At 43.7% G+C, this 26,142-nt stretch overlaps 1 protein-coding gene across 2 annotated transcripts in view; it reads left to right on the forward strand.

Annotated features, from left to right (window-relative positions):
* The first annotated feature begins 874 nt into the window (after window positions 1-874).
* The window catches only part of PPP3CA (protein phosphatase 3 catalytic subunit alpha), a 162,692-nt gene continuing 137,424 nt past the window's right edge, over window positions 875-26,142 (forward strand). Inside the window, exon 1 of one of the 2 annotated variants that reach the window (XM_065836369.2) lies at window positions 875-1,504. In XM_065836369.2, the coding sequence (XP_065692441.1) occupies window positions 1,447-1,504 (58 nt within the window). In that variant the 5' untranslated portion in view covers window positions 875-1,446. Of the gene's footprint in view, window positions 1,505-2,202; window positions 2,306-26,142 lie in introns of those variants that run through there. The other variant, XM_065836370.2, reaches the window with a different exon arrangement.

Genomic DNA, 26,142 nt, shown 5'->3' on the forward strand with positions numbered 1-26,142 from the left:
TCCCTGGGGGGTGCGTGAGCAACCCCAGGGCAGAGCAATGAAGATGATGGAGTGGAGCATCTCCCTTATGAGGAAAGGCTGAGGGAGCTGAGGCTCTGGAGCTTGGAGGAGACCGAGGGGTGACCTCATTAATGTTTATAAATATGTAACGGGTGAGTGTCAGGAGGATGGAGCCAGGCTCTTCTCAGTGACAACCAGTGACAGGACAAGGGGTAATGGGTTCAAACTGAAAACACAAGAGGTTCCACTTAAATATGAGAAGAAACTTCTTCTCAGTGAGGGCATCAGAACACTGGCCCAGGCTGCCCAGGGGGTTGTGGAGTCTCCTTCTCTGCAGACGTTCAAACCCGCCTGGACACCTTCCTGTGGAACCTCATCTGGGTGATCCTGCTCCATGGGGGGATTGCACTGGATGAGGTTTCCAGGTCCCTTCCAACCCCTGACATTCCGTGTTTCTGTGTCTAAGGGGTGTCATTAGGCAGCTTCCTTGTCGCGCAGGCCGGCCCTGCAGCTGGAGCCCCGGGGCTGGGCGGCTGCCCCAGCGCGGCCCGGCCCGGCCCCACACGCAGCCGCAGCCACCGGGCGCGGTTCCCAGCGTGCGGCCGCCGCAGCCGCCCTGAGTGACAAGTGGCGGCCGCCCCCGCAGCCACACGCGGGCTCCCCCGCTCCGCCCACGGGCCCCCCGCGGCACCTCCGCGGCCCCGCCGGTCCCCACGGCGCGGGTGGGCGCGGGCGGCGCACCTGGGCGGCGCGGAGCGGAGCGGGGCGGGGGGGACGGCGCTACCTGACAGCGACTGGCAGCTCGGGCGCAGCCAATGGCGGCGCGGGGGAGCGGGAGCGGGAGGGCGGGGCCGGGCGGCGCGGCCGGGGCTGCGCCGTGGAGCGTGTGCAGCGCCGCGGGGCCGCGGCCGGTGTGGGTGCGAGCGTGGGGACGGACCCTGCGGGGGGGAAGGCACGGATCCGGACCCCGATCGCCATCCAGAGCGGCGGCCGGCGGCGGGAGGAGCCGGGGCAGCTGGAGGCGCGCCGCGGAGGAAGGAAGCGCAGGGCTGGCCGCTGCGTGTGCAACCTGGCTGTTCCTGCTGCCCGCGGTCCACTCGCGGCTTTTCCTGCCGGCGCTGCCTGACAGCCGCCCGCCGCGGGTCTTGTCGCCGGGGTCTTTGGCGGGGGGGTGAAGAGTGAGCCGTCCTAAACAACCCGGAGGCGTGATTGAAAGCGAGCAATAATTAACTGGAGGAGGAAGAGGAGGAGGAGGACGGGGGTGGAGGAAGACGAAGGAGGAAGGCACCGCGCGGCAGAGCCCAGCTGAGCCGAGCCAGCGAGCGGCGCTGGGACGCGGCAACTTCGGCCGCAGCGGAGGAGCCGGAGCCCTGACCGCAGCGGCGGCCGCCGCCTCAGCCCGCGCCTGCCCTGCCCGAGGGGGAGAGCCCCGCCGCCTCCCCGGACATGTCGGAGCATAAGGCCGTCGATCCCAAGTTATCGACGACGGACAGGGTGGTGAAAGGTGGGTGCTCGCTCCCCCGCTGCCCTTTCGGCCGGGTCGTCCCGCCGTGCCCCTGGCCGGGGCCGCGTCCGTCCCCCCCTTCCCCACCAGGTACCACGGGGCTGCGGGCGGCGCGGCCGCTGGAGGCGGTGGGCTCGGCTCGGGGGCTTGCGCCGGGCCCCGGTGGAGGGTTTGCGGCTTCCCTCGCCCGCCCGCCCGGCGCTACATTGCAGTATTTCCCCCCCTTCCTCCCCCCCACCGCCGCCTCCCCCTCTCCGCCTTGAAGGCGCTGCACAGGGCTGGCGTGAGAGAGAGGGGGAGCCCCAGCTTCCTCACCGCCCCGGTGCCCGGGGGAGAGGGAGGCAGGGCTCGGCCCCCTCCCCCAGCCCGCCTGTTCCTTCGGGCATCCCCCCTTCCTCCTCCTCCTCCTCCTCCGGACTGCGCTCCTAGACCCCCCCGCAGGCTGCGCCGCTTGTCACTGCCGTTCGCTCCCCGCATGCAGCAGGATGCCTGGAAACCTCCCCGCTCCCCCCACGCCGGGCTGCGCTGCCCGGCTCCCCCCACACCCCGGTCCCCGCAGGGCCGCCCCCGCGGCGGGGATGCCGGGCGGGCGGGGAGGGACGTGGCCGTGGGCGCATGGGGACGGCGGGAGGCGGCCTCCTCCTCCTTCTCGTTCTCCATCGCCGTCTCTTGCTGACGGCCCAGCCTGCGTGGATGTGGAGTTATCCAGCGGGGAACCGCGGCCGTGTGCGTGCAGATGTGCGGGGGGTGCTCGCCACCAACGCGTCTCGGCTCCATGATTTTTTTTCCTCGGTTTCGGAGGTATGCGTGTGCCGTATAAACAAATTAGAGTTGGGATTAACACCACATTGTGCCCTGCAGTACAGACCAAGGTCTTATTTACCGAGGTGGTGCCTGATTTAAATTGCACATGTGCATTTCTCGGTGCGTGGGTATTTGGGTTTTTTATGTTTTTTTCTTCTACACTGGCCACGTATACGCTTGGATATAGAGGATTTCATCCGGTTAGGTTGTGACCCCTATACCAATGCGGAGTGGTAACAATGGAAAGCACAAACCCTAGATGCATTCTGCATCCTTCCAGAACCCAGGAGGCTGGAAGTGGAAATGGCCTTGGAATATATACACTTCTGTATTTACATGAGTGTACACTAAAACTGAACACCCAATGTAAATATTCAGAATGGCATATTATATTCTTATGTTTACGCTTCTTATCCATTTTCCCCTCTGACTTATTTTTCTATTCTCTCCAAATTAAATTTTGTATCTTCAGATATCGTAAGAAACATAATTTCAAGCATGATAAGAATTTCTAATAAACGACTTGGGAATTCACCTTTATTTTCTAGTATCTGCACTATTTACTGCTTGTTTAGGTAGTCGGTCTGTTGTATCACACCAGGAGTGGGCTTTGGAAGCCTGAAACAGTTATGTTTAATTAATGCTTCTGTAGAAACAACAAATGAAGGAACTGAGAAGGTTTCTTTGTGATTATGTTGTGTCTAACTTTTAAAATTTTATTTATTTTTAATCTGCTTTGGCCGTAACAAATGTCCTGATCTTTGCTGTAGCAGAACTTCCTTCATCTTAAGTCAATGTTCATCATGAGCAACATTATCTGTGTTTACAAATCCCCTCAATGGTTTCAGTGCTTCTTAATGTGTTTTGTCAGTAATCACCCTTTGCATTTTTCACAGGTGTAATGTCTTAGGAATGGTGCTTTCAGATGTTTGAGCAAACTTAGCAGTATCTATAGTTATGGATTTTTCTGATGCAACTAAACCAGAAATCAACTTTGTTAAACTGAGTTGAAGTATTGGATGAGAAGAAGACATCCATTCTGCTCAGGTGTCCGTCTCACCTGGTAACTGTTGTCTCATCAGTGTTTCACTGGAGATGTGAAGATTTAACTGGTTCAGTCCTTTATTAAATATTGAAAGGCCTTAAAATAGTATCTGAACAGAGTAGTACACAGTAAACTGTTTCTTAATAGGGTTTTTCTTTGCTGAATTGTAGACACTTCACCCCGCCTTCGTATAGACTGTAAGGAAATAAGAGTAAGAAGACAATTGGTGGTGATAATAATAATAGAGGTAGGAAATGATTACTTGCTTTCTTTCCTATAGGTCATGATTTGTACCTTGTGGATATGAGCAACTCAAAATGTTAAATGAATAAGAAATAATAATAAAAAAGGCACCTTGAAAGCACCTATGCAAGTAGTTGGTATTTTAGATATTCTGATGTTGGCGAGATATAACCTGTGAAAACCACCTCATGTTTTCTATCATATAAAACCTTACTTGGAAAGGAATTGTTTTTATCTTGCAGATGTAGGCTCTAGATGAAACTCCTGGGTTTGTTGTGTTGTTTTGGTTATTTTTGCTGTTTTTTCTTGTGTTTGGTTGGCCTTTTTTTTTTTAGGGCCTTTCAATTTGCTGGTGCCCGACAGGAGATGTCTCTTTCTAACAACATTTCTGGGCTGGTGGTGAAAATCCCGGCCCAGTGCTGTTACGTAAGGGTGGGTTTGGTTAGGGAAGGTGACGGCTCCAGCAGCTTCATGCAAATCTCTGATGGCTGGCAGCTGCCTCTTGTTTGTCTTATGCTTAAAATAATGAAAATATACTGGGAAGTGGGGTATTTCTGTAGGTGAGGACTTCATTTCATACTCCATTTTGCTTTGCTTATTGAATTGTCTGAACTTTATTTTTATAAAAAGTAAAATATGCTTGTGGAAGAGGGGGGGAAAAGCTCAGGAGGCACCAAGTGCTTGTAAGGTCTTAGTCTTGTTTCACCTCAGTTATTGTGCACAATTACATTGGGCAGAGTGGAGTTTTTGGATCTGACGCTGTCGTGCAAGGATCAGTGTAAAGAAGAAATTCAGGTCTATGTGTAATTTTCAGATGCGAATTAGCTCGTGGTAAAGCTGACAAAATAGTGCTCTGTGGAATTAAAGGGGAAGAAGATCCGCTGTGGGGATGCAGACGATGCAATTACAGTTTGAGAAGTACATTTTTGTTTTCCTCTTGTACCTCCCTTAAGACAGTGTATGTATGTTATGGTGCAAATTGGTCATTCACCTTTACTCCCTGGATTTTGTGATCCTGTAGAGTTGCAATGCTTTGAATGGTCTGACTGCAAATAACCTGTGTGTTCAGGTACATTCAGAGGTTCTTGGGATCAAGGCTCGGGACAACACACTGATACTTAACAAGCTCAAATCCCTTGCCTTTTTTCTTCTGTTAGAGGTACGGTGCAGCCTTCACCTGGATTATTCTTGTTCTGCTTATCCACACTGCTTTATCTCCTGAGACTGCCCAGCCACTGTGGTGTTCTTGTGAAGGTAGGAATACCTGTCCAGGAAAAACTGCCCCGAGGATACGAGCGCATTCCTCGTGGGTCACATAACAGCTGCCTGATGTCAACAGCTTGTGGTCACTACTGACATTAGCAAGATTTGAACCCCACCAACCTGGAGGGAAGAGCCGTGTATCGTGTTACTTGACCTCCTCAAAATATTCAGTGTTGCATTACTGCCTTCTAGAAATACTGCTCTAAAGCGGAGTAATCCTAAATAAAACCTTCGAAAGTGAACTGGAGCAGTCATACAAAGGAGTAAAGGCAGTATTTCTTGGAAACCTTGCCATTAGTTCGGTACAGTGATTGTTTTGATTCTTCTGGGCAGGTCAGATGGTTCTGTGCTTTTGAGTAGTTTGTGGGGTTTTTTCCTTTGAACAAAAGTGGACTTTAGATTAAATCCTTTCATCTCAGCTGTTCAGACAGACTGCTGCCACGGCTTGTGAACCCTGATGTTGGCAATTCTCTTGTGTGATGCATGTGGAGGTGTACACAGTTACATCAGCAATTTCCAACGCCCATAACAACTCAACGCTGGTCTCTGCTGTCTCTGAATTTCAAACTGTGGCGTTGTTAGTGGTGTTCTAAGGTTCAGGCTGTTGTTTGTTTGTAATACGAATGCCAGCTCATGGTCGATATATTAGCCATCAGTGTTAATTTCAAATTCTCGAAAGGTAAAATTGCTGTCAATAATGGGAATTAGCAATGAAGTTTAGGGTTTCCATGAGTCCAGGGAGACTCGTGTGTACTTGCCAAAGGCTCGTTCTCCAGGCCGGGATCCAGCAGCGGTGGATTGCAGAAGCCTGCGTCTGGCTCTCCGTGAATCAAATGCGATTTTCCCGGCATAGCTGTGTCCTGCAAGTGCTGGGCTGCCCTTCTGCGGTTTCTGAGCAATCGTGTGATGACCCGAATGTCAGTAGCGCTGGTGAACGTGGTGTATATTTTGGTGTAACCAAAAGCGTTAGGAAATGTATGACGATGACCAGCGTTACTTGGGTAGCTGTAGCTGTCTAATGACAGTAGATTAAAGATGAGGGTGCTGAAGATCCAGCATCTGCCTGATCCTCATGAAGGAAAGGAGAGAGTTGCTTTGTAGCTGTTACTATTGGCATGGGAAAGCTGACTCTCTTTTTCTTTCAATTAATTGATCTTTACTTAGTAATGTACTCACTTGTTCTGGGGGGAGCCTGCATCTGGGTTTAAGGAGTTTTATTAACTAGATAACTGTCAGAAGGTACAGCTGGGGGTTGTCTGCTCTCCTCCGTCCACCTGCACCTTCATTGGAAGCCATGGGTGACTCTGTAATCACACATCCCCTGTTACCTTCATCCCTACGAGATGCAGCTGAGAGCAGAAAACAACCGAATATGCTTGCATAGGCTTTATGGTTACTTAGTAAAGAAAATGAGGTTGGCTTGTTATTGTCTCATATGTAACCAATTTTTTTCTTATCCTGGGGTTAAAACTAAAATAATACCTGTAAGAGCAGTGGGTTCTGTCAGCTGGATGCTCCTTAGGTGTTGCAGTCTTTGCTTTTTTACACTGCACCCATCTGTGATGGGTGTGTAACGCTTGTAAAGGATTGCGAATGTAGTAATGAGAAACTGAAACAAAATCAAAGTACAGTGCTTGACAGTTACTCTCGTGTAATAAAGCTGGTGATTTATTTTGCTTTGTGAGCTCACCGAGCCTCGTGGTCATTAAGATAATTTTGTAAATAAGGCTTTTAGCAAAGCAAGCATTTTGGTGTATAGGCATAGAGAAACAACTGGGGTGATGCTGAGGGCGCCTCTGTGGTGCGGTTATCGCTGCCCTGCACAGGTGGGAGCTTTTCTCATGCTCTTTGTTATGAGAGGGGCTTGCTGAGCATGCTGAGTCTCAGCACTGATAGAGGGTGAGGGACAAAATCGCCTTATTTGTGTGTTTAAAAAACTTGTATGCTTCTGAATTCCACGCTGGCTAAACCTCTGTGCTGTTACCTGCTTGTCTGGGCCCATGAGAGCTGATGCTTTTGATACCACTGGTGGTGGTGAGCACCTTGAAAGCGGACATCGCGTTGGATGTTATCAGTATTTAACTCAGTTGGAAAATATGAGCTGGTTGAGGTCATTTTCCATAGGGGGATGTTGTAGAGAACAGTTGTTTCCTCCCTGTTATTCATCCATTCCCCAATTGAATAGTATCTGCTTCCATTGCGTGCACCCCGCTTAGAGGTGATCGATGTGTCATGGTTGTGCTGCTTTTTTGTGGAGGTCGTGGTGGGAAACTCAAAAGCAAAATACATTTACCTTAGATTATATAATTTTGATTATATCCAAGTACCTGTAGCTTGGATACTCCAAAGTAATATTTTTTAAATTGTTATTAGTTTCTTCTGTTTTGCTGAGGGGCTCCTAACATACGAAAGCAGGACTATAATTTAGATTGGGTACTCCTTTTAAATATGAATATTAATTCATCCAAGGCTTCCCAGTGATGTTGAAGCAGCGTATTGTGGGGGATAATTCCCTCTATAGCTTTAAAGAATATGGAGGAAAGTACTTCCTTATGAGTATTTTAGGATACAAAGATACCGCTTAACACTTTTCTCAAGCGTGCCATAAAAGAAGCCACAAGTTTCTGAAGTAAAAGCCACTTCAAATCATCTTCATGCAAAGGTGTCTCCTTATATTCCTTTCTATGTGGTTTCACAAGTCAAATGCAAGTTACGTTCACATAATGTTTCTTCAGTTGAACACTTAAATCATTTCCTGTTCTGATAATCAGGCATTTACCTTGACTTCCCCCATAAAAGATCATTTTATGGCTACTCAATCGATAATGGTGGAGAGTATCAGCTCGGTTCTAAAAAATATCATAACACGTCATTGAGTGATCTGCCACTCAGGGGGTGCATTCAGATGTATTATTGCTGTAGGTTGTACATTCTTCTTGTTTTCCTTTAATTACTGAATTGAAGGAAGGGAGAGACGGTTGTATGTGGAGAAACAGGGACACAGGAGTGCTATGATGGTAAATATTTCTTATAAAGATACAAATCTGAACTACTTATTCCTACTCTACCGACTCCTCCATCAGAAAGCTGTTCCTGTTGAAGCAGCTCCTCCGGAGTAGTAACTCCTTGACTGTCATTTACGTGCATTTGAAGCTGACTACGGTATCTATTTTTATAAGCGAGGTTGGGCACGTTAATGTTGGTATGGTAACACTGCTGTATGAGGAGGACATGACTGTCATATCTTAGGTTGAATTATGATGCCAACACAATCTCCAACTAATTTCCAGCTAATATGATTTACGCTCAGAGCTGGAGAGGGGAAGGAGCAGAGTGGAAAGGCACCAGAGGTCAAAAATAGTGGTTTTACTTAGGAGTTAATTCCTCGTTGCCTGGGGCTTGCATGTGCTTAAGGCATTGGTGGCCTTCTTTTCCTTTCAGGGTATATTTCACAAAGTTTTAGAAGAAAACTTAGTTTGAGGATTGTCTACTACTTGAACCTCTTTCTACTTAAATCTGTGCTGTAGTGAACTTCTGTTGCGGCTTCCTTTTGTTTTCAGCTCTTTTTAACACTTTCTCCCTTTTGTGTTTCAATGTGCCCTTTCTTTTCCTGTCTACTTCTTTCCTGTATTTCTTCGAACTTTTCCTCCTTATTGCTCTTGTACTTATTGCAGAGGACATCGAGCAGCCTGAGTTGCCGCTCGGCGGCTGTGATTTGGGCGCCTGTACCTGAGGTTCACCAAATTGGGTGTTGTTCTTTTGGTGCCTCTAAGTGCCTGAGGATGCACATAAGGAGAGGAGAAGTAGATTCTGCTTTTTCCTCAGCCTTCTGTCGTAATTCCGCATCCAGCTGCTGACTCTGCCGCTTTCTTTTCAGCAAACAGCTCAAACTGCACAAGGATGTCTCTATTTTGCGCCTCTGCTGCTCGCAGGTTGCTTAGCAGTAACGTTGGAAACGCGCAGCACGGCTCTTGGTTTTAACTCATAGTTTGCAGAAAGCTCTGAGGGTGACCGTAGCACACAGTTAATTGCCAATGGAAGGGAAGATTTGGTGATGCTGGTAATGGTTGCTTGAAAAAAAAACCCAGAGTTCACCATAGATGAGTGAACTTAAAACTCCACCTTATACTCTTAAGCGTAAAAGGTGCAGAACATAGTATTATGCAGAATCTCTCGGAGTATTATACAGAATCTCTGCAGTGAAGGAAAAAGGAAAAACTATGCTAAAATATGGTTGTCTTAAATCTTAGCAATAGTAATAGTTATTTCCCATCTTTCTGGCTTAGTAAAATAATTGAATTCTGATGCATTGCACGGCTCTCAAAATGGCAAAGTGTTGTAATGGGATTAAATGTGTACTGACCGAGGCAGGTATCAATATAACGGTGCTGGTGTTCTACACCAGGCTCTTTCTCCATCCCATGTAGGCATTTTATTGTGTCAGATCCATGTTGGCCAAAATAATTTCCTTAAGTCGTCCTGACTGTTGCACAATGTACAACGGATGTAGTGGAGCACAAAAGTATAACCAATCTGCTATGGAGTGGATTCTGTTATAATGTTGGCTCTGATACTTGCTAATTATATGAAAATATCAAGCCCACACAGTGTTGCCACAAGAAAGGAAATGCACTTTGAACTCCCGATTGGAATGGTGAAAATAATGTGTTAATAATGGGTTATGCAGATGTGGTGCTGCAGACACAGTCTTTAACGCTCACTCTGGGCTTCGTTCAATAGGCTTAATTAATAAAATCCAAACTACAGGTTTTTGGCCTAATTTAGTATGTGATTAGATTTTAATTTTTAATTTAGGCTTTTGTGAGTGTCTCTGAAGGTGGGTTGTACAACTGTTCTTTTCTGGTAGTGGCAGCTCGGTAACGGTGTGGCCGGATAAAGCAAAGATCCGGAGTTGTTCATGTGTTGAAGTGGCCATCATTTGAAAGAAGTTTGAAGTACGTGCTTAACAGTTGTGTCTTTAGATAGAGGTGATAAAAGGAATGGCAGTTTCCTTAATCAATTAATGATTTCTTTGGTAACTAGGAGAAAAACAACCAAACCAAAAAACCCCAACCAAAACCAAACCAACCCAAGGTGCAGGAGCTTGTGACTTCTTTGTGGTCTGGTTCTGTAGGGGTGATTTTGGAGGAGAAAGCACCTGTCTAGAAAGGAACAAATACTCTTGTATTTTCTCTAGAAATGACATTAAATTTGAAGTAGTATATTGCAGGTTCTGTGGAGATTTTCCATGGGAATACTTGCTGGCTTTTCCTCCATCTGTCAAAGAACAATGCTGCAGTATAGAGAGTGGTATTGAAAAAGTCTTTCTGTATCTATATACGTGGAGGGTTTTTTTCTACTTTAACCTTTTCTTTGTATTTGAATCCTTATGAAAAATGTGATTTGGATCACATACCATACAGTTAATGAAACAATTAAAAGCTTCTAGATGGGAAGCCTATCCTGTTGATAGCTCCAGCAAAAAGATGTTTCATCATCCACTTTGGACTTGGGATAGTTTTACTCAGCACTCCTCTTTTTCAGCAGCAAAGTTGGGATTTCTTGACTGAATTGTGCTTTTATTACTGGATAGGCTATTTTAGTGTTTTAATACCTCTGATGTACCATAGGTTTTTAAACCGTTTAACATAACTGACAACTTGAATGCAGCACCACTCATGCAAAATGCTTCGCTATTCCCTCAAACCCACAAAACCAACCCATGAACAGAAATTAAAAAAGGAATAAATAAGAATTTAAATAATTTTTTAGTCTTTTTTCCGTGGCGCTTGCCAAGTTTCGGTTTGATATAGATTACAATGGTCATACTGTGTTACAATCTTTGCAAAAGTGCAACTGGTCATTAGCTGCAATGACACGAACAGCTGTAGTATTTTATGCTAACAGCTGGGAACAATCTAGTTCTCTTCAGTAACTTTCTTTTATTGTTCCTTTCATGCCATTTTCTGAAATGAGAAAGCGAGATTATTGTATGTGTTCCCTATTTGACACCAGGGATTTCTTCGCAGGCAGTGGTGGCAATTAGGTATCAAAATACGGCGTCGCTGTTTGTGCCTTGGACCGTTTCCCTCTGCGGGACCCGTTTCATAACCCGCTGAAATCTGTGGGAGTTGGAGGCTTTTCATTAGCTTGAGTAAACTGTGAATCAAGTCGTCATCCTAGGACTTATAATTTCGGCCTTCCTTTTCAATGCGTGATTTCGCATCGCTTTAAACTGCTTTTTGATATCTGATCTGACGCAGCTCAGGGCAGGACGGCGTTATCTCTCATTTTAACGCTGTGCAAAGTGCGCTTGCAGTTTGCAATGTTCTCATTTAGCAAGTAAGAAGGGATTGTCTGTAGGTGGCTGGTTTCCTAAGAAGTAATTTGCTGTTCTCTTGGTGTGTCTTCAGAAGTGTGGTCTAAGATGTTTCCTATGTATATACGTATGGTTGTTTTTTACCCTTGACAAGCAGAGAACTGGCAAAGGCAGTTAGTGACATTTTTAGGTACTCGTATGCTCTACGTGTGTAACCCTAAATTTGATTTAGATTATTGATGAGTGGTTTTTCTGTGTCTTTTTTAAAGACAAGTTTCCTGAGATAAAGCATCAATACTTTCTGTTAACTGTAGCAACTTTTAAGCTGTTTGTCCTTACTTTATCAGCAATAAGGAGGGGAAAATGACTTTTAAGATGCTATCTTGAGCACGCTGAGTTGAGGTTACTTTTGGTAGAGGGAGCAAAGGAAGGGTGAACTCAGAAAAACCCCATATTTGTACTACAAAAGGAATGAACCTGCATTCATTTCAGTTGAGAGATTAATTTTAGCTTGTGGGCTGTTGACTCCCTTGGCAGGTATGGGGCATTTTCTTTACCATTTAACCTTCTGCTTGCTGCTCCACTGGAGAAATGGTGTATCTGTAAGTTTTATGAATCATGTCTCCTTTCTCAATCACAATTAACAAGTGTGAGCTCTGACAACTTTGCAGAAGCGTGGGATGGTCACAGCTGGAAGGGACCTCTGATCCAGCCCCAGTTCTCTCCATCTTCCCTCATAGGAGAGACGCATCAGTCTCTTAAACCGTTGTAGTGGCCCTTTGCTGCTCTCTGCAGTTGCTCCACATCTCACAGCTCCTGTGTGAAATCTAAATCTAAACAGAAGTTAATTTATACACGTGAAGAACTTGCACGTTAGGGAGCAGCACACCCATATTTAACAAGGTACCGCTCCTTCCTTGGAGCCCTGAATTTTGGGTGACACCTCCCTAATGTGTGAATACTGTCTTGGAAGATGAAGGATATCGCTGTCATTAACCAAAGTCTTGAATGCACGTGATTTAACCTCACATTTTGTACCTTATTGTAACAAACAATACTTCACTGTAGGATATTGTTTGTATAACCTAGGCTAATCTTAGGAGTACTACCAGTCAGAGAGTTACTCTGCAGACGTCGTCTTGGTTCTAATCCAGTTGCTATGGCTTCTGAATATGTGTTAGACTCTCCCACCTGGATTTATGGGAGTTGAAGGAGGCAGATTTTTGTAGCCCATCTTGGAGAACTTGGAAACAGCCTCCTGGGCTGCATTAAGGTATTGCCAGAAGGTTTATCCATTTTTTAAATGGATAATTAAAACATTGTTTATCAATTCACAGGCCTTTTGGCCAAACATGAAATAGAGAAATCTACCTTTAAAATGAAAGGTTGTGCATGCTAATGAAATATTCTACAGGAAGAACACTTTGCGTGGTTATGAGGATCCACCAAAAAACACCACCTTATTTTGAAATAGTAGCAAGATATGATGCATTGGGATTTTTTTAATTGACTCTTATGTAGCTGGTAGTGTTGCTGATAAAACATTTGTGCGTATCACTCTCAACAATCTTCAGAATCGCCTGAGCATGGTTTAACTGGAAAGCAGGGTCAGGCCTTATGCCCACTGTACTTTGATTTGGGCAAATGTAAGGAAAATGGGAAAAAAGCATTCTATGAATCTTTCATAGTTATTACCAACACTTCTGACATGACCATCAGTAAGGTCCATTTTCTAATTATTGAAAGCAAGTGGTTGTATTTTACTAGTCCTTGGTTCATCTGATTTCTTTTCCCCAGTGACATGGGAGTTGTGCTATTTAGTGTAAACTTCACAGTTAAGTAATTTAAGGAGAAATGTTCTCATTCGGTGTTAACCTTCACTAGCAAGGAGTGCAGAGTATGATAAATGGACCAGAGATGTTGTTATAAATGTTATTTATTTACATGTTTGTGTATCTGCTGCACTGTAGAAGCCTCTGAGAGATCCACATAGGTGATGTGTTGATACATGGACAGGACTATAATATCCTATAAGCCTCTTATTGCTATCAGCAGGTGCTTCCAACCTTTCCTCCAGAACTGGAAGTAGAAAAGGTTTGGATGTTGGCTATTGAATGGTAAATACTGGGTGTGCTACTAGTTTGTTTCTGCAGAAGAGGTGGTATTTGAACCAGAACCAGTGTATAAGGGAGAGGTAAGTGTTAAAAGGCTTTCTGCTTTAAACCACACCAATTCCATTTTGAGCGTGTAGCTTCCCATTTAGATGGGGAAGTAACTGTGGGTGGTTGTGGCAGGTAGGTCTCGCAGAGGCAATAGTGTTAATGTTTTGTGCCGTGTCCTGGCTAGATTTTGATGCTTTAGAAAGCTTTGTGCCTTTTTTTTTCACCTCAGAGAAGTCTTAGGTTCCACATTGCTAAATCTTACTTAAAACGAATGAGTGTGTTCCTGAGTTATCTCAAAGGAGTCTCTTTTGATTCTTTAAAAAACAAGAAAAAAACCCCAAACCTTATAAAATGTATGCATCTGTACATGACCTCTTTCTTTAAAGTCTTGATATGCAATCTTGGGTCTTTCATGTAAAACAGGATGTTTTCTTGCCTTGCTGACATAGCTGCTATACAACCTGTGTTGATATGGCCTGTCCAGTGTCATACCCTTCCTCTACACCAAGGAGGCAGTGATGACTGGAATGCATGTTGTCAGCTTCTGTAATCAGGGTACTTGAAATATTTACAATACTGTGATTACTGTCAAACTTCTTATACACACACACACACTGTAACTGCCTTGCATGTTTTTGCCTTTCAAGTTTACGTCTTGTTTTGTCTCCAGTTGTTTTTGGGTTTTAACCTAAGGTGTTAGGCAAAAATGAGTAAGATATAAGCTGCTGTATCTCCTGTCTGAGGTTTGCCATGTAGACACTTACATCCCAGTGAAATAAGCAGGAGGAAGAAGCAATTGTGCAAAACTTGAAGCTTTTCACGGGCCAAAAAGAAGCCCTCAAGCATCTATTGAAGCTCCTAAATTCTGTTTCAGGGGGTTGTCTGTCTAGAGACTCCAACATTTTCATGGATCCAGTGAACGGAATTGAGCAAGCAAGGGGACAAATCCTGGAAAAGCTTAGCTGTAAAAGCCTCTGTGTTTGGAAGGCCACCTCAAATGGCCAGGACCAACCTACAAATAACTGCCCACCCCGTTACTTTCAGTAGGTACAAGACACAGAGGAGTTTTGGTACAAGAGTTGGCAGTCTGATATGTCTCTTTTGTTTTGTGGAAGGGCTGTGAACAGTTGGTGCCATCCTTGTTTGAAAAAGCCACTGCTTTGTAGAAGCAACTTCTTGTTTCAGACCTTGGTGATCAGTCCAATGGGAAATAACAAGGTAGCCCGAAACTATTACAGCCATAATACTTTCTGCCTGGCAGACAAAGTTCACAGAAAAACCTTCTAAACCCTGACTACAGGCTTGTTTAATTGAATCTCATATTTTAAACTGGGCATATCTTGGGTTGAGTCGAGGACATGGCGCTGGAGAGGGTTTGGTGGCACTAGTAGATGATGCTGTCCTCTAACTGGGTTGAAAGGATGTGCCCACCCAGTGACAGGCAAAAAACCTTCCCTCTTGGATTGCTCCTTGCTGGGGATCTCGTAGGATCTTTTATGCCGGAGCCTACAGCTCCAAAATGATGCTTTTGGGAGCGGTTTTGCTCCCCTGCACAAGCGAAATACCCACAGCAAGAACATAAGGGTTTCGCATTATTGCTGGGCGGAAATTGTGGAAGCTGCAGGATAAAGAAATGAAGAGAAAACAAATATTGATGGAAAGCAATCATGCTTGTGTACATGACCGTGTAGCTTTTGTCTTCCCTCAGAGCTGAGGGCTCCTCTGGTCACGTCTGCCTGGCTCGCATGGCCTACACTGCCAGGCCCTGCACTCTGTCTCCTAACAAGCTTTAATGGCTTTTTTTTTTCACCTCTGTCTGATAACTTTTAATTTTGCAGGCTTCTTTCTTTTTTTAGGAGTTCAATCCCTTCCCCCAAAGGTTGTTTCTTGTATATTGATGTACATAAACTACCTCAAGGCTTTCTTAAAGAATAGTGGAAGCAAGCCCATTAGTTCTCCCAGGAGGAAAGCGCAGTGAGGTCACTCATATTCCTCTTGCTTCCCTTTTGGTTTTGTTCACTCCCATTCCTTGTAAAACAGCCAGGAAGATTTGTCAGGAATCACTTTTAATTTCCTCTTGTGCAAAATATAATCCAATATGGACTTTTATTTTTCTCATTTGTTTGATCCTTGTGTAGTTAATGGAGGGTAATGGAATACGTAACGAAGGTTCACCTTGCCTGGACAGCCTTTGGTTATTGTGACTTGTGTTTAAAAAAACAAAACCTCGTGTTATATTTATAACTTTAAATGACTGTTATAAACATCTTCACGTTGGTCTGTGGGCTATTATTCAGGTTTTCAGGTGCTGGAGGATTTTATTGGGAGAGGAGGGACAACCTGCAGAAAGGGGCAAGTGTGGAAAGTAGGGGCAATACAATATTTTGTTCTCTACCAACTTATTTTCTCTCCTAATGATTTATCACTTGAGCCCAGGCCAAGAAAGGGGAATGTTGTGTGTGTTCTGAGTTTTTTTGGGTTTGCTTTGTTGTTCTTGCTCTCAAAAGAATGCTGCCTGGCAAGGGTTAACCTTTAAATGGGAATATGAATCATTACTGTGCAGCCTGGACTTCAAATACAGTCAGTTGGCCTTGTGTTTTCAGTAGTAAATCTCTTTATCTTCTCCAGAGAGGTCACAGCTTCTCCTTTCCCTCTCATTTTTTAACTGGAATATTTGCTACCTTTTAATAAATTTACTTTAATTGTTACGGATGGAAAGCAGTCGAACTGCTCGCAGCACAATATTTAAAGGTTTTTTAGCACATATTGAGGGTCGTCTTCTTTCACAGCACATTCTGGTCTTGATTGTCTGATTTAACTGCATCAAAATTGAGTTTCTCTGGCACTGGGAAGGCAAAATGTCTCATTTGAACAACGAGAGGGGTGTGCAGTCATTTAACTTCACTTGAGGAGGTTCTTGGGCACTCAGCCAGTTACAGATTATCATGACCTGTGAAAAGTGATCCCGGAGTATATGTTCGCAGTAGTTTGTTATATAGCAATGACTAATTAAGACAAATAGTCTCTGAAAAGCCTCTTAAAACTTTAGAAATATAAGGTCTCATTTTCTCCAATCCATGCTTTCCTAAGGCAAAGTGATTATTCCATAAAATCTGAATGTCCTGTGGTGATTTTTCTCCCCCAAGAAAATGCGTGTGAAATGCATAGAAGAGCTGTGTATAGAGAACATATCGTCCTCAGCTTCTCAGAGGGCGGAATTCTTGTTACAAATTGAAAGCATTAATAAATTTACAGCACTAAGGAGGGCAACTAAGAAATAATTTTTGATGTTTCTATCTTGAGCGACAATTAAAACCAATTTTTGTAATTCAAGCACAAATTGTCATTGCTATTCACAGTGGTTCATGACTTGCGCATTCAGTGAGAAGGACCATGAAGATTCATCCTGTTTCCCCCTCTTATTTACTTTTTTAACTGAACTGTGTCGATTTGTGACCCGATCTGAAGGACGATGGAAACAAAGTGCGTTGACAGGTTGGTTTTGTTTGAGATCTGCTGCCAGACGGCTTTTGGAAAAACACCTAATTCTAGCACATATGGAAAGTCAGATTGAATAGTGTATGGGAGACTGACTGCCTTCATTTTGGTCATTACAAAATGGGAGCAAATGATATTCTTATCAAAGTGTTGTAGCTCAGGTGGGCTGTCAGGAGTATTGTCCTTCTGGGGACGTCTGTATACAGATTAAAAAAGGCAGGTTTGGTAGTTCTAGGATGAGATTCTCCATGTATACATCGCTTTTAAGTTATTTTGCATAAAATAACTTCCCATCTGAAAGCAAGCTGAAGGGGATATTTATCTAAATGGCTCCTAATCATATAGAAGTTTTTCAGTATTTCATACCAGAGCTATATTCCTAAGCCTCTGTGTACTGGGCTGGCTATAAGTGGAAACGAGCCGTTCTCTTTGGCCTTATCGAATAAAGTTAAAGTATTTGCTTTAGCTGTGTGCTGACTTCTTTTTGGTTATTCAGCAGCACTGGCTGAAGAGCCAGTTGATTATAATGCGTAGTATGCAAGTCATGGTGCTCCCTCTATCAGCAGTCAGCCCTGTCTTAATGTATCAGATAAGCATAACAGTTTACAGAAGGCTGAGGAAATTAACTTAAGGACTGGTAAATACTGTTTGCCTTATCTCTGTTAACCTAAACAGTTTCTCTAAATGGCTGGTGGTAAATGATCTTGACCAAGTTTTATGAAAATAAAGCGTTTAATTTTGAATTGGTTTGAGAGGCCAGCCAGGGTGTACTTGTCTACAATGGTAAGTTCTCAAATAAATTGCAAGATCATGTACGGGTGGTCTTGAGACAGGCTTATTAAATATATTAAGAATGTTAAATTGAAATACCTTTTTTTTCTGGAAAGGTTAGTTACATTTTTCTGCAATTGTGTGATCTGGTATCTTATAGAAGTTGTTAGGAGAAACTGTAGAAGGTTCAACATCCTCTCAGGATGATTGGAAGAGCAGTTTAAATGCAGTGCTCCTGCAAACATCTGCAAGAGGCTGGAGTTTGTGAGTTTGTCATTTTGCAGGAGCAGGGGTGGATCAAAGATCTTTTTCCTGCTGGCATCTCATTTGCTGCTCCATGGTGAAAAGATAACGGGGAGACACAGTGTTTGGCTGCGAGGGGATACAACCCTTGACATTTTCTTGCAAAGGCCAGAAAATGAGCTGTTTTCTCAGGTTCTTGCCTAAAGCCAAGTACGGAGCGCTCATTCAGTAACTTCATGTTGCTAAAACTTACAGGAGTTTCATCTGTGTTGTAAGGCGGGAGTCGAAATAACTAACTAAATACCTAACTAAATATCTAGTTAAAGATCTATTCTGAAATGAATCATAAGACCATTTTGTAGAATATCTGAGACCACATCTGGGATCATCAAGTACAGCCATGGATGTGCTTGTCCCTTTCTAGTGGCTATGGTGTACTTGCAAAACTCCAGTGGCTTCTTTAAAAGGTTTATTTGGGTTGAACATTTTGGCTTTTTCAATAACCAAACGCAGTATGTGAACTATGATATTTTCCAGAGATTAAGTGTAAGATAGAAGTCACAGGCATTTTCTAAAATCAGTAAAGAAGTAGCCTTGCTATACCCTAGATTTGCTGTTCAGACCGAACATGCTGTATTTCATGTGTTCGTGCAGAAATCTCTCACATATGCTGGGAAGTGCTGAAGTGATGCAGAGCTGCACTTGCACAGGAACATTGTCCCTGGGTAGGGAAGTTTCCCTGCAAATCTCTTTCCAGGGGTGTTCTAGCAGAATGTTTCTCAGCACTGTGTGGAGCAAAAGCTCTTGCAACTTGAGAGAAATAATCCTAACTTCTTATGAACGCACCAGTGAGGATGAGGCCTCTGGAGATAGATCCAAATCCATATTTGTGGGTGGGAGTGTGTGAGGCTTTATGGTGTTTTGTTAATTTCTTTTTAATCTGATGTCTTGAGATGAGCAGCCGCAGTGCCTCTAGCATTGCTGCAAAATGGAATTAACCATATGTGCTACTTTTACTGATGTTTAGAAAGCAATGGCAGCCCAGCCGCCATCCATGGTCGGCTGGATTCCACCCAACCTGTTGCCTGTTGCCCTTCCGCAGTGATTTCCACCTTCCCCAGGGAAGCTTTTCCTGCTCCTTGAGGGCTGAACGATTCGATTCTTTTGTTTGTAGGAATTTTCTGTAATCTCTGACATCCTGACTTAAAGATTGAAGGGTGGAAATTTCCTTCCTGCCTCAATTTACCTTTTCTTAGCCACTGTTTGCTAGAAGAAAAAGAAAGTTGGACATGAAAAAATAAATTACCATGGGAGTCTGATAGTGATTTCGATGTTTGTTGCGTATTTTATTTCTGAAGTTATCTTTGTGCAAGTTGCAGGTGGAAAATTCATCAATATGTAAGAATGTGGAGCTGGTAGAGGTTACAAAATGGATAGAGATAAAAACGAAGGGTCAGCCTCTCCCCCTACCTGTTCACCCAAACCAGCACAATCTGAACAAAACTTCTCAGCCAACAGAGCCCTTATCTGCCTGTGAAGGACCAGCATGTGCAAGGCCATAATTAAAGTTCTGCTTTTCAAGGATACAGACCTGGGCTTCCAGGTTGAGCTTTTTTGCACCCACCTCTCTTTGGAACCCAAATGCTGCAGGCTGAACAGAAGTTTGCATTATCCCTAGGAAGTTGTGCCTCATTAGAATGATCACTTTTTAATTTAGAGTCTATATATAATTACTCTGTTGGCATTATAGCAAGGGAAATTATAGAACTCTCAAATGGAAGAACCAAAAATGACCAAGGCACTGTTTTCTACTGGAATTATAATGCTGGCAAAAACTATAGTCACTGTTTCCTATGAAGTCCAGAAAAAGTAATGACAGTACTTGTATGTCTATGGGTTCAGTATGAATACATTCTGTATAATATTTTAAACTCTGCTAGATTTTGTGTGGTAATGTGTCAGGTAGTTGTTTGTGTTGGTTTTATAATCAGTGAAGTTTTGAAGATGTGAATCTGATGGATAAAATCTGTCTTACTGCTGTACTTATTTCTGTATCGAATTGTTTAAAGATCCATTGGGGTGTGCTAGCAGCAAAGCAGAAACAAGTATAATATATTTATCCCAGGCTAATGTAGCATCAGCTAAATATGCAATATATTGCAGTGTTGCAGAGCAGCATGCGAAGCTCCTGGAAGGCTGGAGGATGCATGACAAGCACAGGATGGTGTCCAGAATCACAGAATGTCAGGGTTTGGAAGGGACCTCAAAAAATCATCCAGTCCAATCCCCCTGCAGGAGCAGGAACACCCAGATGAGGTTACCCTCAGTTCCAGAAGGACAGGGAACTGCTGGAGAGAGTCCAGCGCAGGGCAACAAAGATGCTGAAGGGAGTGGAGCATCTCCCGTGTGAGGAAAGGCTGAGGGAGCTGGGGCTCTGGAGCTTGGAGAAGAGGAGACTGAGGGGTGACCTCACGAATGTTTACAGATATATAAAGGGTGAGTGTCAGAAGGATGGAGCCAGGCTCTTCTCGGTGACAACCAATGGTAGGACAAGTGGCAATGGATATAAACTGGAACACAGGAGGTTCCACCTAAATATGAGAAGAAACTTTTTCTCACTGAGGGTGGCAGAGCCTGGCCCAGGCTGCCCAGGGGGTTGTGGAGTCTCCTTCTCTGCAGACATTCAAACCTGCTTCCTCGGCATCCTGGTGTTTATTAGTTTCAGATTTGTGAAACTCTTCTGCTCGATAAGTTTTTTACACTGTGATGCTCGTAATGAATGAAAAACTTGACTGGATCTAAAAGGTGGGGTTCGCGTTTCTTTTGGGATGGCTCCTTTGTTGTTCAGTCTGCATAAAATATCAGATCTAAGCTTTACGGAGCTCAATAAAACCTGAATAATTCATGCGGCTCTGACTGGCGGTTGACAGGAGAAGCAGCAGCAGTGCTTTTGCGATTTTTGTGATTGCTGAGCTGGCTACTTATTAAGAATTAAAATGAAGTTCCTAAAAACTGAGACTAGAAAAAAATATTTCGACTGGAAGCATGCTATTGTTAGATAGTTTTCTTCTTTGCGACTTGCAAACCTTGTTAAACTGAAGTGTAGCGATAAGCAAGAGAAACCATTGAAAAGGAAAATGGTATTCATGTGTTTCCTGCTTTATCGTTATTTTGCGTTTAACTTAATTTGGTCGTGGCAAGATTCACGTGACCGAAAACATCCTTTGGAAGCAAATTTGCCAGCTGGTGTGGCTGTGCTTATTAGTTCTGCATTTTCAAGGAATCCTGAGTGTATTCACGTAGCTCGCTTTCATTATGATACACTGTATTGTGAATTATCTCATACTGCTTTATTTTACTTCGCTTATGGGAAATGAAGTATGGATGACTTTTATTTAGTTAGCAGTAGGTGGTCCTTGTGCTTTTTGATATTTAAGTTATAGAAAAAAAAATATGTATGGAAAGAGTGCAGCAAGTGTGCATTTTTCTTTTTGCGTGAATAAACAACAAGGTTTTTTAATTGCTACCCGGAGGATTAGGATTTAGTTTTTAATGTATCCCTCCTTTTAGACTGTAACAGATGCATTACTGTTCTCCCTTGGTCACTCTTGCATGAAACAGGAAAAACGATGCAAAGCTTTCCTTGGAACTACAGAACAACTCCCCTGTATCAAACCTGTCAACAGCACCAGTGTGGCTTGTAAGTTCATGTTTTCTGTTGAGAATGTTTGCGCTGAGCAGCCTCCAAAACTGTAGAGAAAAGGTGCCCAAATGCATCCCTTGTAGGAAATCAAAGACGTGAGGGGGTTTCTGGGTCATGTGTTGAGCTAAGGGAAGGGGTGTTATTCATCATCATCGAGTTTTTAAACCTAGGAACAGCTCTAGGGGTTGCAGGTTTAAGTGATGGCACCCATAGCGGGCATTGGAACCAAGAGCCGAGTGTTGGTGCACAGGACAGAGTGACGGGAGGATCTGCATACAGGTCCCAATGGAGTGGTCCGTGTAACGTTACAGGAGGCTCCTGACCCTACAGGATTGCAACAGATTAAACCACCATTTGTATATATAAGATTTCTCACTAGGGGTCACTAATTCTAATTGAAGGCGTAGGTCTTTAATTAAATAAAATGATGTTCATCTCTGTTGCGTGGTGTTCTTGCTGCAGAGCAGTTGCTCTTTTGGGATTTAAACAGTAAGTTGTGGGTTTTGTGTTTTGTTTTTGGTATAACTTTGCAAACATGAAGTAGCTCCATGATCAAATTAACAGCCTTCTAATCTACATAGACGTGTTCCTGCTTTATTTGAAGTACGTGGATAACTTAGCATAGTTTTATTACTCGTGTCCTTTGTGTGCTGGGGAAGGTGGTTTTTATTTTGATTGGTTTTTTACCCTGTTCAGGGGAGCACATGGATTTGGGGGAGTTGTTCTACATCTGAAAACTTGTCAACTCATATAGGTAGTTTCATTCCTAAATAGTGACTTCTTTTGCAGGTGATCTGCTTAATTACATACTTTTGGCAACGTCAATATTTTTAGGCCAGTGAATAAGTTTATGCACATGAAAACAGGCCCTGTTCAAACTCTGCCCACTGACCTAAACGTTAGCAGACAAAAGTCTATCAACACACTTGGTGAGAAGTGTTCACAGTGATGAGATCAGTTTGCTTAAAGCAGATGCTGGAGAAACTATTTCTTTCTATTGCCTGGATGATGACAGACAACACTGCGGTCCGCTGAGAAATTAGGCTGAAACGTTGAGCTAGGCTCAGTTGTTTGCTGTCAGACTATTAAGTTAATTCCTGGAGGAGGGTGGCTCAAGTTGTTTACTAGTCGATATTCTCATTATTCATCCTCTGTTTGTTACTGTCAAAGACGATAATTTGAGCTTTTTTTTTTGGAAGACGAAGTGGGAAGGGATTATAAACAGATAGGATTTAGAATTTCCGGTGATGAATTGGAAAAATGGTCTGAAATCGATGAGATGGAATTTAATAAAGACAGCTGTAAAGTGTTACACTTAGGACGAATCAAATGCACAAATATAAATGGGACAGGCGGCATGTTGGCCAGGAAGGGCCCAGGAATCGCAGTGGATCATCAACTGCATTTGTCAGGGGCGGTGTGCGTGACACCGAGATTTCATTAGGGCTCTATAGGTGATGAAACATGTCAGATAAATATTGGAGGAGGTCATTATTCTTCTGTGTTTAGCCTCTGTTTTAGGCTTCTTGTTCAAGAAGGATGTGATAGACCAAGAGGTTTCAATGGCACCAACAAGGCCAGGACACAAGGTTTGCAAAAATCAGCTGTTGAGTTTCTTTAGCCTAGAAAACAGAAAGATTGGGGAATGCCCGAATCTTCACTGATGTGAAAAGATGGTGCAAGGGCGATCGAGACCAACTATTCTTCATTTCTGCCGAGGCTGGGACTAAATTAAATAATTTTAATTGGCAGTAGAGGAGCTTTAGATTACACAGGGTGGAGATTTTCCAGCACTGAACATGTTTTAAGGACTGCAAGAAATTCTCCAGAGACTTACAAGAGATAGATGAAGCATTGACACCATTGCAAAGATGCACAAATAAAAGCTGACAGGAGCAGGTAACCCCCGTAGCTGTGGTGTCCTGAAGATGCTGGAGGCAAAGACTGGTATTAGGGCTTTTCTAATCCAGATCCAATTTTGCCTGTTAAAAATTCTTGTCTCATGGTAGCGTGTGGTTCTTGGAGTGGGGAAGGGTCTTCGTGCCTCACTTGTTTCGTTGGTGTTTTGGCAGTGGGATATACCTTGCAGGTTAGGAGGGAAAGGCTGTTGTTTGAGTTGTGGTGTTCTGTCGTTCACTGTTAAAATGATCAGCTCTTTGTGTAGTTTGAGGCCATTTGCAGTTGTCTGTCTCATTCTTTTCGTTGTACACCAGCTCCTTGTTATCTACCTAGTATTAACACTAATAATATCGCTTTTAAGATGTTGTTAACATTTACTTCTGCCCTTGTACACCAAGGTTATGTTCACTTTTCTCTCTAGTACCCTCCAAACTGTGTGTGATGAGCTCATGTGTTGCATACTGAGCTCTGTAGTCATTGAGGTCAATCTTGTGTTGAAGTTACCCAGGAACAAATATGTTTCTGTATTTCTTTCTAATTATCCAGATTCTTCAGTCTTGGGGATTTCAGGTGCTTGTCATCATCCTTTTAGCCTTGCTAAAGCTGCATGCAAATCTGCAATGAATTGAAGTTCTATAGCGAGTGGCATTTCTTGGATGTTTTTCAGTTTTATCTAAAGGTGCATTTCAAAGTTAAGAAAATGAATGTGCGAGGATGAGCTTGAGGTTTTAAAACAAGTCTTGGATCCATCAGAAGCCTCGAGCAGACTCGGATAGCCGTAACACAGCCGTTCTTTGCTCCGTTTGGCGGGACCTCTGGTTTCAAGCCAGCCGGACTGTGTTAACTGGTGTGTGTGCAGAATTATGAGCTGGTAGCTGGAGTCAAATGTTGTTCTTTTCCTGTCCGGATCCATCCAGCACTGGACTCACATAAATTGTTTACTTGTCTTTTGCTGCGATGTGTAGTAGAAACCGCTTCCACTGATGAATAAGAGCTTATTTTCTTACTTTGGCCTTCAAAAACGGAGGGTTAAATTAAAGAATTAATTGTGTTTGAATGTCATGAGGAGGAATCCTTTTTGTATCCTTTTTGCTTTTTAAATAGGGTTGGTATTTTTGAAATGAATGTCAACTCTTACATGCAAGAGGGGGGATGAGACAGTTTTGGGGGAAAGGAAATGAACAGTTTCTATACAAGTCGTGGAGCTCTAGTTTGAGGTTTTACTGGGCATTGGCTTTTGAACTCAGTGAAGTGACTTTTAGCTCAGGTGCTATTGCAAATGAGAAGAAAATGTTTCTAAGTTAAGGGGGGAAGATTAATCTGAGCCTTCTGTGAAGTGATTTTATTCTCGAGGGTGGAGGAAAGTGCATAAAAGTGAAATGATGTTTATACTCATTCAGACAACAAATTGGCTTTTCCCTCTGATTATGTAATTTGCAGAGGCTAGAATTTTGAAACACTACTGTTCATGCAAGTGTGCTGCTTTATAAGGGTCTGATTTTCAAAGTGCGGCTACAAACATGAAATACCTGCCTTTCTGTCTTTTATTTTGGCCAAGCAAAAGCTGCAAAACCAAAACGTTGGCTTTCAACGTTGAGGCCATTGACCATTTCTATCAGTCTCGGGGAAGGTGGCTTAAAGCATCATGTACAGAAGGGACACGCGTTCCAGATGATTCACAAGAAATTATTGTAATTTAGCATAATTTGCAGGCTGCTGCGGGTGGTGCAGGGGTGGGCACCTCTGTACTCCCGAACCCTTCTGCTGTCTTAATGCAGGAACAGCTACTGTAGTCTGGTTTAATTTCATTTCCTTCCTTGACAAAATACCTACACAAGTTTCTCACGCGGTTTTCCTCAAGTGAATAACACCGTTAACTGGCTGATATTAGGGTTCCCTTCGCTTCTGGTCAGCTCTTTTTTTTCTTCAGTGTGTGGAAATATTAGCTTTGCTAGCATAGAAATGTTTTTTCAGAAAAACTCAAATATTTAGACAGCCGTTTCCTTTATTCAGTACAGCACTGAAGAGGATATTTTTACTACCCTGACACTGCTCTTACGCTAACTCCTTAGGTTATTTGGCTGCTTGTTTTGCCTTCTCTGTGCTAAAACAATTGGTTTATGATAGTCTGTTCTCTTATTTCTCCGTGGCGCTTTTGCTCTCGCTGTATGAGGCACAGCAGGTATTTTGTCAAGGGACGTGGCACGTGTGACATCAAGCGGTGTCAGGGATGGGACGCGACTTCCCTGAAAACCTAAAGCAATAATTTTCAGTGTTGTAAATTCACACAGAATCCCAGAATGTCAGGGAGTGAAAGGGACCTGGAAAGCTCATCCAGTGCAATCCCCCTGCCAGAGCAGGAACACCCAGCTGAGGTTCCACAGGAAGGTGTCCAGGCGGGTTTGAATGTCTGCAGAGAAGGAGACTCCACAACCCCCTGGGCAGCCTGGGCCAGGCTCTGCCACCCTCACTGAGAAGAAGTTTCTTCTCAAATTTAGGTGGAATCTCTTGTATTCCAGTTTGAACTTATCTCTTGTCCTACCATTGGTTGTCACCGAGAAGAGCCTGGCTTCATCCTCCTGATACTCACCCTTTATATATCTGTAAACATTAATGAGATCACCGCTCAGTCTCCTCTTTTCCAAGCTCCAGAGCCCCAGCTCCCTCAGCCTTTCCTCACACGGGAGA

Source organism: Patagioenas fasciata, chromosome 4 (genome assembly GCF_037038585.1).
Source record: "Patagioenas fasciata isolate bPatFas1 chromosome 4, bPatFas1.hap1, whole genome shotgun sequence".
NCBI classification, from domain to species: Eukaryota; Metazoa; Chordata; class Aves; order Columbiformes; family Columbidae; genus Patagioenas; species Patagioenas fasciata.